General features: G+C 41.3%; 1 protein-coding gene across 1 annotated transcript in view; it reads left to right on the forward strand.

Moving 5' to 3' along the window:
• Positions 1-14,386, forward strand: part of DNAH6 (dynein axonemal heavy chain 6) — a 290,936-nt gene that overhangs the window by 199,141 nt on the left and 77,409 nt on the right. The window contains exons 57-60 of the mRNA XM_061168664.1: positions 4,327-4,491; positions 7,204-7,271; positions 7,876-8,056; positions 10,963-11,142. Coding sequence (XP_061024647.1) covers positions 4,327-4,491; positions 7,204-7,271; positions 7,876-8,056; positions 10,963-11,142 — 594 coding nt within the window. The remainder of the gene's footprint in view (positions 1-4,326; positions 4,492-7,203; positions 7,272-7,875; positions 8,057-10,962; positions 11,143-14,386) is intronic.

Consider the following 14,386-nt stretch of genomic DNA (forward strand, 5'->3'; position numbering starts at 1 on the left):
ATTTCCCATTCTATTTTATGAGAAGAATGAGTAAGTGAACACTGTGAACTGAGCCTCAGTGTAACCATGTCTAGAAGGATCTCTGCTGCAACAAAATGGCGAGAAGCCCAGAAAAGACTGCGGACCTGCGGCAGCTTAGCTGCAGCCCTGGCGTGGTGCCTGGAATAATCAGTAATATTAACAACAGCTACCACTCACTGAGTGCTCACTGCATGCCAGACTCTGTTGTTGGTATTTAATGTGTGTTACCTCTTTAATTCACACTGCAACCTTACAAGGTGGTTACTACTATTATCCCACTTTACTGATGAGGAAACTGAGGCACAGAAAGGTTAAGTATACCATCTGAGCAGCCTTGACCATCTAGAAAATCCACAGCAAGTTACCATGCTCCCAGCTCAAGCTACAAAAAGCACAGGAAGCTTCCATGTGTGGCTTGTGGCCTTGACCAAAATGGGCAAAGTTCTGTAATGGGTCCCAGGCCCCCATTCAAACCCTGAAGTTACAGGAGAGAGTGAGGTCTCCAAAAACCCTTGGCCCAATTATGTTAGCCCCAAACTGGTTTCCTTTTTTTTTTTAATGTGGACCATTTATTTATTTATTTATTTATTTGGCTGCATCGGGTCTTAGTCGCAGCACGCAGGATCTTCATTGTGGTGCTCAGGCTTCTCTCTAGTTGTGGCGCATGGGCTCTAGAGCACACAGGCTTAGTTGCCCCACAGCATGTGGGATCTTAGCTCCCTGACCAGGGATCGAACACGTGTCCCCTGCATTGGAAGGGGGATTCTTAACCACCGCGCCATCAGGGAAGTCCCCTAACTGGATTCTTCAACCCCAGTTTACTTCGTGACACAGGCGGTCCTGAGGGAATTTCTTTTCTCATGGCAATGGACAAAAGACTTTCTGTGACATTCTACCCCTGGAGAGCAGAGCCTCTTACCTGTAGCTGCGTGCTCTTGGGAGTTGGGGGTGGGTCCCTGGTTAGAGCGGGGCCAGGAACAGGACACTCTGACTGGGCCTTTCCTGCTTTCTGTGACTTGGTGTCATTCGGATTGTACACCTAGCTGCTTTCTACATTTGTGGGGTGGTATTTTCAGACTTTGTCTCCACCCATTCATGGGTGTGAAATCGAGTTAATCGACCTCAATCAGCATTTTTTAATGAAATAGAATAGACTTCTGCTTGTTTGTTTTTAATTCATCTGTATTTGTAACAACTTTTAAAGCAGAATGTGACTTAAGCACTACATTTCATACAGGTCTTTTATCTCCTTAGGTAGGTTTATTCCTAGATATTTTATTCTTTTTGTTGCAATGGTAAATGGGAGTGTTTTCTTAATTTCACTTTCAGATTTTTTATCATTAGTGTATAGGAATGCAAGAGATTTCTGTGCATTAATTTTGTATCCTGCAACTTTACCAAATTCATTGATTAGCTCTAGTAGTTTTCTGGTGGCATCTTTAGGATTTTCTATGTAGAGTATCATGTCATCTGCAAACAGTGACAGTTTTAATTCTTCTTTTCCAATTTGGATTCCTTTTATTTCTTTTTCTTCTCTGATTGCCATGAATAAAACTTCTAAAACTATGTTGAATAATAGTGGTGAGAGTGGGTAACCTTGTCTTGTTCCTGATCTTAGTGGAAATGGTTTCAATTTTTCACCATTGAGGATGATGTTGGCTGTGGGTTTGTCATATATGGCCTTTATTATGTTGAGGTAAGTTCCCTCTATGCCTGCTTTCTGGAGGGTTTTTATCATAAACTGGTGTTGAACTTTGTTGAAAGCTTTCTCTGCATCTATTGAGATGATCATATGGTTTTTTTCCTTCAATTTGTTAATATGGTGTATCACATTGATTGATTTGCGTATATTGAAGAATCCTTGCATTCCTGGGATAAACCCCACTTGATCATGGTGTATGATCCTTTTAATGTGCTGTTGGATTCTGTTTGCTAGTATTTTGTTGAGGATTTTTGCATCTATGTTCATCAGTGATATTGGCCTGTAGTTTTCTTTCTTTGTGACATCTTTTTCTAGTTTTGGTATCAGGGTGATGGTGGCCTTGTAGAATGAGTTTGGGAGTGTTCCTCCCTCTGCTATATTTTGGAAGAGTTACTGGGCATATACCCTGAGAAAACCATAAATCAAAAAGAGTCATGTACCACAATGTTCATTGCAGCTCTATTTACAATAGCCAGGACATGGAAGCAACCTAAGTGTCCATCAACAGATGAATGCATAAAGAAGATGTGGCACATATATACAATGGAATATTACTCAGCCATAAAAAGAAACGAAATTGAGTTATTTGTAGTGAGGTGGATGGACCTAGAGTCTGTCATACAGAGTGAAGTAAGTCAGAAAGAGAAAAACAAATACCGTATGCTAACACATATATATGGAATATAAAAAAAAAAAAAGGTCATGAAGAACCTAGGGGCAAGACGGGAATAAAGACGCAGACCTACTAGAGAATGGGCTTGAGGATATGGGGAGGGGAAAGGGTAAGCTGGGACAAAGTGAGAGAGTGGCATGGACATATATACACTATCAAATGTAAAATATATAGCTAGTGGGAAGTAGCCACATAGCACAGGGAGATCAGGTCGGTGCTTTGTGACCACCTAGAGGGGTGGGATAGGGAAGGTGGGTGGGAGGGAAGGAGACGCAAGAGGGAAGAGATATGGGGATATATGTATATGTATAACTGATTCACTTTGTTATAAAGCAGAAACTAACACACCATTGTAAAGCAATTATACTCCAATAAAGATGTTAAAAAAAAAAAAAAAGCACTACATTTCCACTCACAAAACTTGCTCTGAGTCACTTTTCAAACGGCTTTACAACATGCCTAGGTAGGCTTATAATTTTGCTACTCTAAACATTACTTTTCTTTGGAAAACAAGCCCTATGGATAGTTACTCCCATCAAGTTGGTTCAGTTGAACATACTAAGTTCTAGAGGCCTGGCACATGCAGTCCATAACTACAGGGGATGGAAGGTTTAAAAAGTAGATCCCAGAAGATGAAAGTTGCTTTAACAAGTATTTTTCTTGTAAACATCAAGGTATATATTTCAAAACACTTCAGTGAAAAAAGAGTTGGTCTACTAAAGCTATCTGCTTGATAGCTAAACACTTCAGACCACGAAGTTAACATAGGTTACATATATTTTACAACAAACGCTACTTCGGTCTGTTAAAATAAGCCAACATGAAACTAGAAAAGAAAAACAAGCTCTGTTTTAGTGCCTAAAGTATCACAGTATCACACTTAGTAGAAAGAAATCTTATCTTCCCCTTAAGTAGTTGTCGTGCCATACAGATTTTTAAAAGTTAACAAAAATAAAGAAATACTTGAAAACATATTATCAGAGGAAATGGAGACAGAGTGTTGAACACGTAGCCAAGTAATCCTCAGGTAGAGCTTAGTCTACTTCTTCCATGCGGGATGTGTCATAGAATAGACTTTAAAAACACAAAATTGTATCTTGGATAGTAAGGGAAACCTTATCTCGTAGACTTTTGTTTTAAGAATTTGCATGCTTGGGTACCATATCACAACATGAAATAGATTTGTTAACTATTGATTACATCAAATTTTGATAGCTCCTGGGCCACGGGCCCCCCTCACATACATGCTGTACAAGATGTTTGTCATGGGGTCTGTTGGCAATGTCTGCATGCCCAGGTTCTTACCAAAAATCAGATTTGCTTTGAGGGGAAAAAAAATTGCTGTCATGTAGAATAGAGATCCACAAACTTCTATAAAGAGCCAGATATTTTAGGTTTTTCAGGTCACATACAGTCTCTGTACAAATATTCTCTGAACAAATATTCTTTGTTTTGTTCAGTTTTGGGGCTTTGTTTATTTTACAACCCTTTAAAAAGGTAAAAAACATTCTTAGCTCAAGAGCTATACAAAAACAGGCCCCAGAGGACCAGATCAGCCTGCAAGCTGAAAACTGCAGCTCCTGACTTAGAAAAACCATGAAGGTGAACATAGCTTCCTTTGTCTGGGGTCTGTTCAAGGACCAGCCTGTGGGCTCTTCTTTCTTAGCTGCTTTCTCTTGGGGCCGAATCGTGTGTAAGTTTAGTCCAAATAAATATATGTCCTTCCTATGCTCTTATCTCTTTAGAGTATCAATGAAACAATCCCTGGAAAATGTACACTGTTAGAGGTAGTGAGAGGAGTTTAAGAAATATCCATAAGATCACAGAAAAATTGCCCATTCAGAGTAAAGTCTGAGGCCTAAGAAATTTGGAAAAGTTGCTGCCATCCATTTAATGACTTGTTTTTTATATTTTTGTTTTAATGTTTAAGCTTAGAGAGATCCTGGATCCAGCTCTGGAACCCATTCTTTTGAAACAGACTTTCATCAGTGGTGGACGAGTGCTCATTCGCCTTGGAGACTCGGACATTGATTACGATAAAAACTTCAGGTTCTATATGACGACCAAATTACCAAACCCTCACTACCTGCCTGAGGTACGAGCTGCCGGCCTGAGAGGATTTTAATGGTGTGATGGGTCTCCCACCGCTTCCCCTCTGCCACGCCCCTCCTCCCACCATCCTCCACTCGCTTCTCTTCTGAGTCCTGACCCTGATTCCAGTCGCCTTTCTGCTCACCTTCTGGTTGGGACTCACATCCCTCCCCGCTTGGCCCCCAGGCCCCGCCCTGTCTCACTCCCCTGTGCTCCTTTTCGGCTCCTGCCTTGTTCCTCCAGGTCGCCAGCCGCTCCTTGGGACACGGGACACCACTCCCTTCTCATCATTCTTCTCTCTCCTCAGAACAAGACCATTTGTCCCCTCTTATTGTGGCTGAGAAATGAATCAGAGCCTAAGAGTGCCTCTGGGGGAGGGGGTACCTGTCAGTGTCTAAGTGTGTAGGTACCCAGCAGTCAGCCTGCTTAAGAACTCTGGTGACCGGCAACACTGGAGAATCATGATTCTAACATCCAGTGTCTGTACTTAGAGTTCTGGGGAAGGGGCATCTTGTCCTTTCCCCTTCCTCATGCTCTCAGACTATTTGAAGGGAGCTGTGTGAAGACCACATCCATACACAGGTCTCTGAACCACGGTAAGATCCAGAAGAAGCCCTACTCTCGTGCTGCAGAGCCCAAGGCAGTTGTAACAGAAATGAAGATGGCTGGGACCCCTTTCTCCCTTCCCGCAGGGGGCGCAGAGGGGCAGCTCTACCCCAGCAAAGCCCGCTGCAGACTCTGGTCCAGGCACAGCCACTCACTCTGCAGGGTCTTCCCTGCCCCGCGGGGCTCCCCTTCTCTAATGGGGTGCAAGCAGTGAGGGAAGGGACTTCAATCAGAACTTCAGTCCTCCATCCTCCACTAAAAATCATCTTGGGATACAGCATTCCAAAGAGTGTCATTTCATTTTAGTTACTGAATTCCTCATAGCTGTCTGTCTTCTCTAGATGTGTTCTGGTTGAATGAAATTGACACATTTCTTGCATAAAATGAGGGAAATGCTACTGATATTAAAAGCCTAGGTCAGGGTTTTCCTTGTCAACCTTAAGCAGTTTAATTACACAGCTGCTGCCAGAGTTCATATCCCAAGTTCCCTTTTAGAGTTGAGAAAAGTGACCCATGTGCTGACTCACAGCCTTTGATTTCTCACTTTATTTAACTTTTGAGAGGGAACATCACACACCTCCCCAATCCCAGCTCTGTGACTGCAGGTAAATTATTCCATTTCTTGGATCCTCAAGTCAATCATCTATAAAGTGGAGACAAAGGCCACTTCAAGGATTTGTTTATGAAGATTAAATAAGAATATGTGTAGATAAACAAGGTCCTACTGTATAGCACAGGGAACTATATTCAATATCCTGTGATAAACCATAATGGAAAAGAATATTTTAAAAGTATGTATATGTATAACTGAATCACTTTGCTGTACAGCAGAAACTAACACAACATTGTAAATCAACTATACCTCAATAAAATTAAAAAAAATTTTTAAAGAATAATGTGTATAGGGACTTCCCTGGTGGTCCAGTGGTTAAGAATCTGCCTTCCAATGCAGGGGATGCAGGTTCGATCCTTGGTCGGGGAACTAAGATCCCACATGCCGTGGGGCAACTAAGCCTGCACCGCAACTACTGAGCCTGCGCGCTCTGGAGCCCACGCGCCGCAACAAAAGATTCTGCCTGCCGCGACAAATATCCCACATGCCACAACTAAGACCAGATGCAGCCAAATAAATAAATAAATAAATAAATAAATAAATAATTTAAGAAAAGAATAGTGTGTATAAAATATATGACATTCAAATGCTCTTATTATATTTGTGATTTTTGCTGTTAACTTATTCAATAACATCAGAATATTATAGTAACAATTTTTCATAAATATAGTATGATGAGACAAAATACGTAAAGCTCTATGTATTATTAATAAGATCATCTTTTTAACAAAGACAAACTAAGTGAAAGTCGCTATAACTAAGTGATTTTTATTAGCCCATTTAGTCCTCACAAATACCCTATGCATTGTTCCTATTTTCCCAATTTTTTTTTTTTTAATTTATCTATTTATTTATTTATTTTTGGCTGCGTTGGGTTTTCGTTTCTGTGCGAGGGCTTTCTCTAGTTGGGGCAAGCGGGGGTCACTCTTCATCGCGGTGCACGGGCCTTTCACTGTCGCGGCCTCTCTTGTTGCGGAGCACAGGCTCCAGACGCGCAGGCTCAGTAGTTGTGGCTCACGGGCCTAGTTGCTCCGCGACATGTAGGATCTTCCCAGACCAGGGCTCAAACCCGTGTCCCCTGCATTGGCAGGCAGATTCTCAACCACTGCGCCACCAGGGAAGCCCTATTTTCCCAATTTTTAAGGATCAGGACCTGAAGCTCAGAATGGACTGGCTTGTCCCACATCCTACATACACTGACGGGTACAGCTAGCCTTTGATCCCTGCTTCTTTCTAACCCTTCACTGGCTCACCTTTCCTTAAAACATCATTCTCTAATGGTGGCATTTGAGAAACAAGATTATCGCTCATGGCAGCAGAGAAAATCACATTATAATTTTGTGAGACTAGGATTTTATTGCTTGCTGTGTGTGTGGGTAGTGAGTTCACCATTAGACCCAGAATACATCCAGCTGGGTAATAATGAGCCCTATTCTAATAAAGAAAGCAGTTCCTACTTTATTAGTCTGAACTGATTACTCTATGCTTCTCTTCTAGGTGTGCATCAAAGTTACCATCATCAATTTCACTGTAACCAAATCAGGTCTGGAGGATCAGTTGTTAAGGTAAAAAGAAAGGGGGTGGGGGGGGCAAAGGTTTCCTAATATTTTGTTTAGAAATTTTGACTAAGAAAAAGATTAGCTCGCAAATAGAGGATGGGAGCAAATGACAAAAGAAAAAGTGAGGGGAGACATAAGTTCTCATGTTTAAATGGGAGAGGCTAGAGGTAAAGCAACTTTTTTAGGTGCGACCAAGAATCACTTCATGGAGGTGATGGAATTTCAGAGTCTCCCATGTCGGGTTGGAAAGAACGTTCCAGGCACCATTTCAGCTTGGCACAAGCAACCATTAGAAACAGAAATTGAATGACTAGAGACATCAAGCACTGAGCAGGTTTTCCTAAGAGAAGATGAGCAGAAGCCATGGGAGCTGTGGTCAGGTGCAGGTCTCTGAAATACAAGATAAATAATCAGAACTTATACATAGTGCTTTGAATAGCCACTGGGACACCCAGCAAAAGAGGGCCTTGTGCATTAGGACATGGCTGGTAGCATTAGTATTCAGCTAAGTAGTATTCAGGATAAGAACAATGAGAAATGGGAAAAGAAAAATAGAAGCAACTTCAGGGCCCTGACAAAGACCTAATTTAGGGATTCACTTTGGCATCAGTGATGTCGTGCGGCTTGAGAAGCCTGAGTTGGAAGAACAAAGGATCAAGCTCATTGTGAGGATCAATGCTGACAAAAACCAGCTGAAAGCTATCGAAGAGAAAATCCTGAAAATGCTCTTCACATCTGAGGGAAATATTCTGGACAATGAAGAACTCATTGACACACTCCAGGACTCAAAGGCAAGTAAAATATTTTTATTATTTATAGAAAGTGTGTTAATTTGGGCTTCCCTGATGGCGCAGTGGTTAAGAATCTGCCTGCCAATGCAGGGGACACTGGTTCGAGCCCTGGTCCGGGAAGATCCCACGTGCCGCGGAGCAGCTAAGCCCATGCGCCACAACTACTGAGCCTGTGCTCTAGAGCCTGCGAGCCACAACTACTGAAGCTTACGCGCCTAGAGCCCATGCTCTGTAATGAGAAGCCACCGCAATGAGAAGCCTGTGCACCACAACGAAGAGTAACCCCTGCTCACCGCAGCTAGAGTATAATTGCTTTACAATGTTGTGTTAGTTTCTGCTGTATAACAAAGTAAATCAGCTATACGTACACGTATGTCCCCATATCCCCTCCCTCTTGCATCTCCCTCCCACCCTCCCTATCCCACCCCTCTAGGTGGTCACAAAGCATGGAGGTGATCTCCCTGTGCTAACCTGCAGAGTCTTTTAAAGCAAGAATGGTAGACACCCCTGAGCTGCCGGGGCAGACACAATAACGTGCCTGGCTAGCAGGCCCCTCACCAACTGAAGGAAAGATAGATAAACTGTAACAACTGCTCTTCTTGTCTGCATTTTTCAAACAAAGCATGTCACATAAAGAACTGGGACAAATATAGGTTGAAAGGAACGACACAATTACATACACATATTAATGTCACCCCCCTCCAGGAAGCTTCCCTGGTCTTCCCAGCTGGAATGAATCACTTCCTTCTTGGAACACCTGACACCTTATCTGCACCTCTAATACAGCACGTGTCACTGTTTAACTTATGTCATAGCTATCCAATTACATGTCTTTTCTCTTCTGTTAGGTTGTTAAGTTCCATGCAGCAAGAATCTATTTTACTCACATAATTATGTGAGTTCTTGGCTTTCCCCTTTGCCAGCTCAGAAACCCATTTTCCTGGGTCTGCTAAGTTGTTACCACCCTTCTGTCTGCTATTTCCTCTTCCGTTCCTCCCATTTTTGTGGATTTGCAGTGTTTTTTAAAAATCCCTTCACTATAACTCTGTCATAGTTTCAGTAGGGAGTAAAGGTACATGTATTCTGACTGCCGTCTTTATCTGTCAACTAGTTTCTGTTTGCAAGGATTTACCTCGAAGACATCCTTTCTGTAGAGACAGGACTGATTACTCCTGGGCTGCATTTCCTGCCACTTCCTGCCTATAGTTCCTACTCCCCTAAATTCCCAGAGCCCTCATTTAAAACTAGGTCTATCTTCCCTCACCACTGTGGAAGCCTCAAGTCTCTAGGACATAATGTCTATAAGTAGTTACTAAACTCAATTGAGGTGTATAGTCTTCTAATATTCTCTGGCCAAAAGAAGAAAATGGTTCACTTTGCTTTCTCTTTAGCCCTGGGTTCTGCATTATCAGGGCCTGTGCTCACCAGGGAATAAAGCATTGTGTGTGGGTAGATCTCCATAATTCAACTGCTCCCATGTCAGCCTCCTTTTTTCTACTCAGATGTAAAGACTTTAGTTGAGTCCAGTATTGAGACTGGTGTTTCTCACTCAACGCTACCCTTTCTTGCCTCCTCAGGTTCCTAAGGGGTCAACATGGGGAGAATGTGAGCCTTTGATTCCGGGGCACAGCTTCTGCACCAAGTCCCTCCCCCCACTCTCTTAGTGGGCTGGGGAGGACAGTCTAGACTTAGCCACTAGCCACGTGCGGCTGTTGAGCCCTTGAAATGTGGCAAGTCTGAACTGAGATGTGTTGTTAGTGTAAAATACACACCAGATGTCCAAGACTTAATCTCCCAAAATGTATCTCAATAAATTATCTCAATAATGTATCTCAATAATGTATCTCAATAAATTTTTATGTTGATTATATATTGATATATATCAAGATAGATTGGATTATATTGGGTTAAATATATTGTAAAAATTCATTTTGCTTGTTTCTTTTTACTTTAAGTTAGAAAAGTTAGAATTGTATTTGTGGCTCACATTATATTTCCAGTGGGCAGTGTGGATCTAGACAGGAACCCGATGATCCCCTTCAATAGTGCAAATACTGACCAGCGAGCCCATAGTGATTGTTCACGATCCGTGCCCTAGACCCTGTGACTTCCTTGAGACAGAGGATCTCCCAACCTAGGGATGTCCACACCTGAAGAAGATGAGGGGGAGGGGGAGAACAAGGACAGACAGCCATAGGGAAAGACAGAGAGACTGAGGGAGACAGAGAAAGGTATCTTGGAAAGCCCACTGGCCAGAAAGCTCCCCAGAACCACAAACCCAAAAGACAGGAAACCAAAAGAACAGCAACACACCTTGTAAACGTCTCTAACTTACTTACAGTTTACAACCCTTCACAAACGACAGCTTCTACCCCTGAGTTTCCCTGTCTACACCTGGGATGCCAGGAAAAGAGAGAGAACATTAGACTTGCTTGTTATTCCAGAGTGGGATGTGGTACCACTTCCTTCCAGCCTCTCTCCACCTGCCTCTTGTGGGAAGTTTCATGGGTGTCCCTTCTCCCTTCATACCTCCTTTTATTACGGGAGCCCAGAATCATTTGAGGACTGCTCACAAGGAAACTGGGGAGCAACTGGGTGTTAGAGTTTCCATGTTAGAAGTTACCCAGGTTCCAGGCTCAGAGAAGTTCTGCTCCACTTCTTCCTGGGCTCCTTGTGTTGCCTATTTCCATTTGCCCATGCCTAACTCTGCCTGGAAAGGAGGTCAGCTCGGCCAGAAGAAGGTCATTGAGTCCTGAGACTCAGTCATCTGTCTGGGGGTCCCCTTATTATAATCACAAATTCATCATCTCCTTCTTTGCTTCCTAGACCTAACTGGATATGTTCCAAAAATCCCGCCATTTTTTGGAAACAGATCCTTAAGAACTTGTTGTTTTGTGTTTATTCAGATCACTTCCGGGGCCATTAAAATCAGGCTGAAGGAAGCAGAGTCCACTGAACAGATGATAAACGTTGCTCGTGAGAAGTATCGTCCAGTGGCCACTCAAGGCTCTGCTATGTACTTTGTTATTGCGAGCCTCTCGGAAATAGATCCTATGTATCAGTACTCACTAAAATATTTTAAACAGGTAAGTGTGTTGTTGCTGTTGTTAGTGAAATTTATCTCTGGCTTCTCTTTAAACCCTGTTGAGTTACTTCCTGCCTCAGGCAAATCATGAGTTTAGTTATTGGATAAAATCCTCCAAGAATTTGAGTTCAGACTGTGGTTTAAGCACAGCCCTTAAAGACTCAGGTGCCTGGTATGCACAGAACAATCCACAGAGGATGAAAAGAAAGCTTCTTTGCAAGTTTCATTTTTTCTCTTGGCTTCTCAACTAACAGCTTGCTTGTTTTCCTTCTTACCTGCTTTTCTTTTCTTTAAAGAGTCCCAACTCCATTCTATTTCTCTATACTTTCTCTCCAGTAATACAGCTTCCTTTCCACTGTTAGAGTTTTCTGTGTTGCATCCCAAGTCTCAAATAGCTCTGACCTTAAGCAGATTGGTTTCTGTATCTTTTTTTTGTCCAGAACTGGTTATAAAATTGGCTCTCCTCCCAACCCCTGGGTTTTATTTACAGGGGTTTTGCTTGCCTTGTCCCCTTTCCTGTGTTCCTTTCCTACTTTCACCATGTAACTGGGAGAATACCTTTGTTTATTTATGGTTTCTCCACTTGGTCTCCTATTGACAGTTGAATTTCCTCTGATCTCCCGTGAGCAGGATATTTTCAACTCTCATCTTCTTTTTTAAATTTTTTTTTCCATATCCCTTTTTTTTTTAACATCTTTATTGAAGTATAATTGTTTTACAATGGTGTGTTAGTTTCTGCTTTATATCAAAGTGAATTAGCTATACATATACATATATCCCCATATCTCCTCCCTCTTATGTCTCCCTCCCACCCTCGCTATCCCATCCCTCTAGGTGGACACAAAGCACCGAGCTGATCTCCCTGTGCTATGCGGCGGCTTCCCACTAACTATCTATTTTACATTTGGTAGTATATATAAGTCCATGCCACTCTCTGACTTCGTCCCAGCTTACACTTGCCCCTCCCCAAGTTCTCAAGTCCATTCTCTACGTCTGCATCTTTATTCCTATCCTGCTCCTAGGTGCCTCAGAACCTTTTTATTTTATTTTATTTTACTTTTAGATTCTATATATATGTGTTAGCATATGGTATTTGTTTTTCTCTTTCTGACTTACTTCACTCTGAATGACAGACTCTAGGTCCATCTACCTCACTACAAATAACTCAATTTCGTTTCTTTTTATGGCTGAGTAATATTCCATTGTATATATGTGCCACTTCTTCTTTATCCACTCATCTGTTGATGGACATTTAGGTTACTTCCATGTCCTGGCTATTGTAAATAGAGCGGCAGTGAACATTGTGGTACATGACTCTTTTTGAATTATGGTTTTCTCATGGTATATGCACAGTAGTGGGATTGCTGGGTCGTATGGTAGTTATATTTTTAGTTTTTTAGGAACATCCATACTGTTAGCCATAGTGGCTGTATCAATTTACATTCCTACCAACAGTGCAAGAGGGTTCCCTTTTCTCCACACCCTCTCCAGCATTTATTGTTTCTAGATTTTTTTGATGATGGCCATTCTGATCAGTGTGAGGTGACACCTCACTGTAGTTTTGATTTGCATTTCTCTAATGATTAATGATGTTGAGCATCTGTTCATGTGTTTGTTGGCAACCTGTATATCTTCTTTGGAGAAATGTCTACTTAGGTCTTCTGCCCATTTTTGGATTGGGTTGTTTGTTTTTTTGATATTGAGCTGCATGAGCTGCTTGTAAATTTTGGAGATTAATCCTTTGTCTGTTGATTCGTTTGCAAATATTTTCTCCCATTCTGAGGGTTGTCTTTTCGTCTTGTTTATGGTTTCCTTTGCTGTGCAAAAGCTTTTAAGTTTCGTTAGGTCCCATTTGTTTATTTTTGTTTTTATTTCCATTTCTCTAGGAGATGGGTCAAAAAGGATTTTGCTGTGATTTATGTCATAGAGTGTTCTTCCTATGTTTTCCTCTAAGGGTTTTATAGTGTCTGGCCTTACATTTAGGTCTTTAATGCATTTTGAGTTTATTTTTGTGTATGGTGTTAGGGAGTGTTCTAATTTCATTCTTTTACATGTAGCTATCCAATTTTCCCAGCACCACTTATTGAAGAGGCTGTCTTTTCTCCATTGCATATTCTTGCCTCCTTTATCAAAAAAAAGGTGACCATATGTGTGTGGGTTTATCTCTGGGCTTTCTATCCTGTTCCATTGAGCTATATTTCTGTTTTTGTGCCAGTACCATACTGTCTTGATTACTGTAACTTTGTAGTATAGTCTGAAGTCGGGGAGCCTGATTCCTCCAGCTCCATTTTTCTTTCTCAAGATTGCTTTGGCTATTTGGGGTCTTTTGTGTTTCCATACAAATTTTGAAATATTTTGGTCTAGTTCTGTGAAAAATGCCACTGGTAGTTTGATAGGGATTGCATTGAATCTGTAGATTGCTTTTGGTAGTAAAGTCATTTTCACAATGTTGATTCTTCCAATCCAAGAACATGGTATATCTCTCCATCTTTGGTATCATCTTGAATTTCTTTCATCAGTGTCTTATAGTTTTCTGCATAAAGGTCTTTTGTCTCCTTAGGTAGGTTTATTCCTAGATGTTTTATTCTTTTTGTTGCAATGGTAAATGGGAGTATTTTCTTAATTTCTCTTTCAGATTTTTCATCATTAGTGTATAGGAATGCAAGAGATTTCTGTGCATTAATTTTATATCCTGCTACTTTACCAAATTCACTGATTAGCTCTAGTAGTTTTCTGGTAGCATCTTTAGGATTCTCTATGTAGAGTATCATGTCATCTGCCAACAGTGACAGCTTTACTTCTTCTTTTCCTATTGGATTCCTTTTATTTCTTTTTCTTCTCTGACTGCTGTGGCTAAAACTTCCAAAACTATGTTAAATAATAGTGGTGAGAGTGTACAACCTTGTCTTGTTCCTGATCTTAGAGGAAATCGTTTCAGTTTTTCACATTGAGAATGATGTTGACTGTGGGTTTGTCACATATGGCCTTTATTATGTTGACGTAAGTTCCCTCTATGCCTACTTTCTGGAGGGTTTTTATCATAAATGGGTGTTGAATTTTGTTGAAAGCTTCTTCTGCATCTATTGAGATGATCATATGGTTTTTCTCTTTCAATTTGTTAGTATGGTGTATCACATTGATTGATTTGCGTATATTGAAGAATCCTTGCATTCCTGGGATAAACCCCACTTGATCAAGGTGTATGATCCTTTTAATGTGCTGTTGGATTGTTTGCTAGTATTTTG

Source organism: Eubalaena glacialis, chromosome 14, assembly GCF_028564815.1.
Source record: "Eubalaena glacialis isolate mEubGla1 chromosome 14, mEubGla1.1.hap2.+ XY, whole genome shotgun sequence".
NCBI lineage: Eukaryota > Metazoa > Chordata > Mammalia > Artiodactyla > Balaenidae > Eubalaena > Eubalaena glacialis.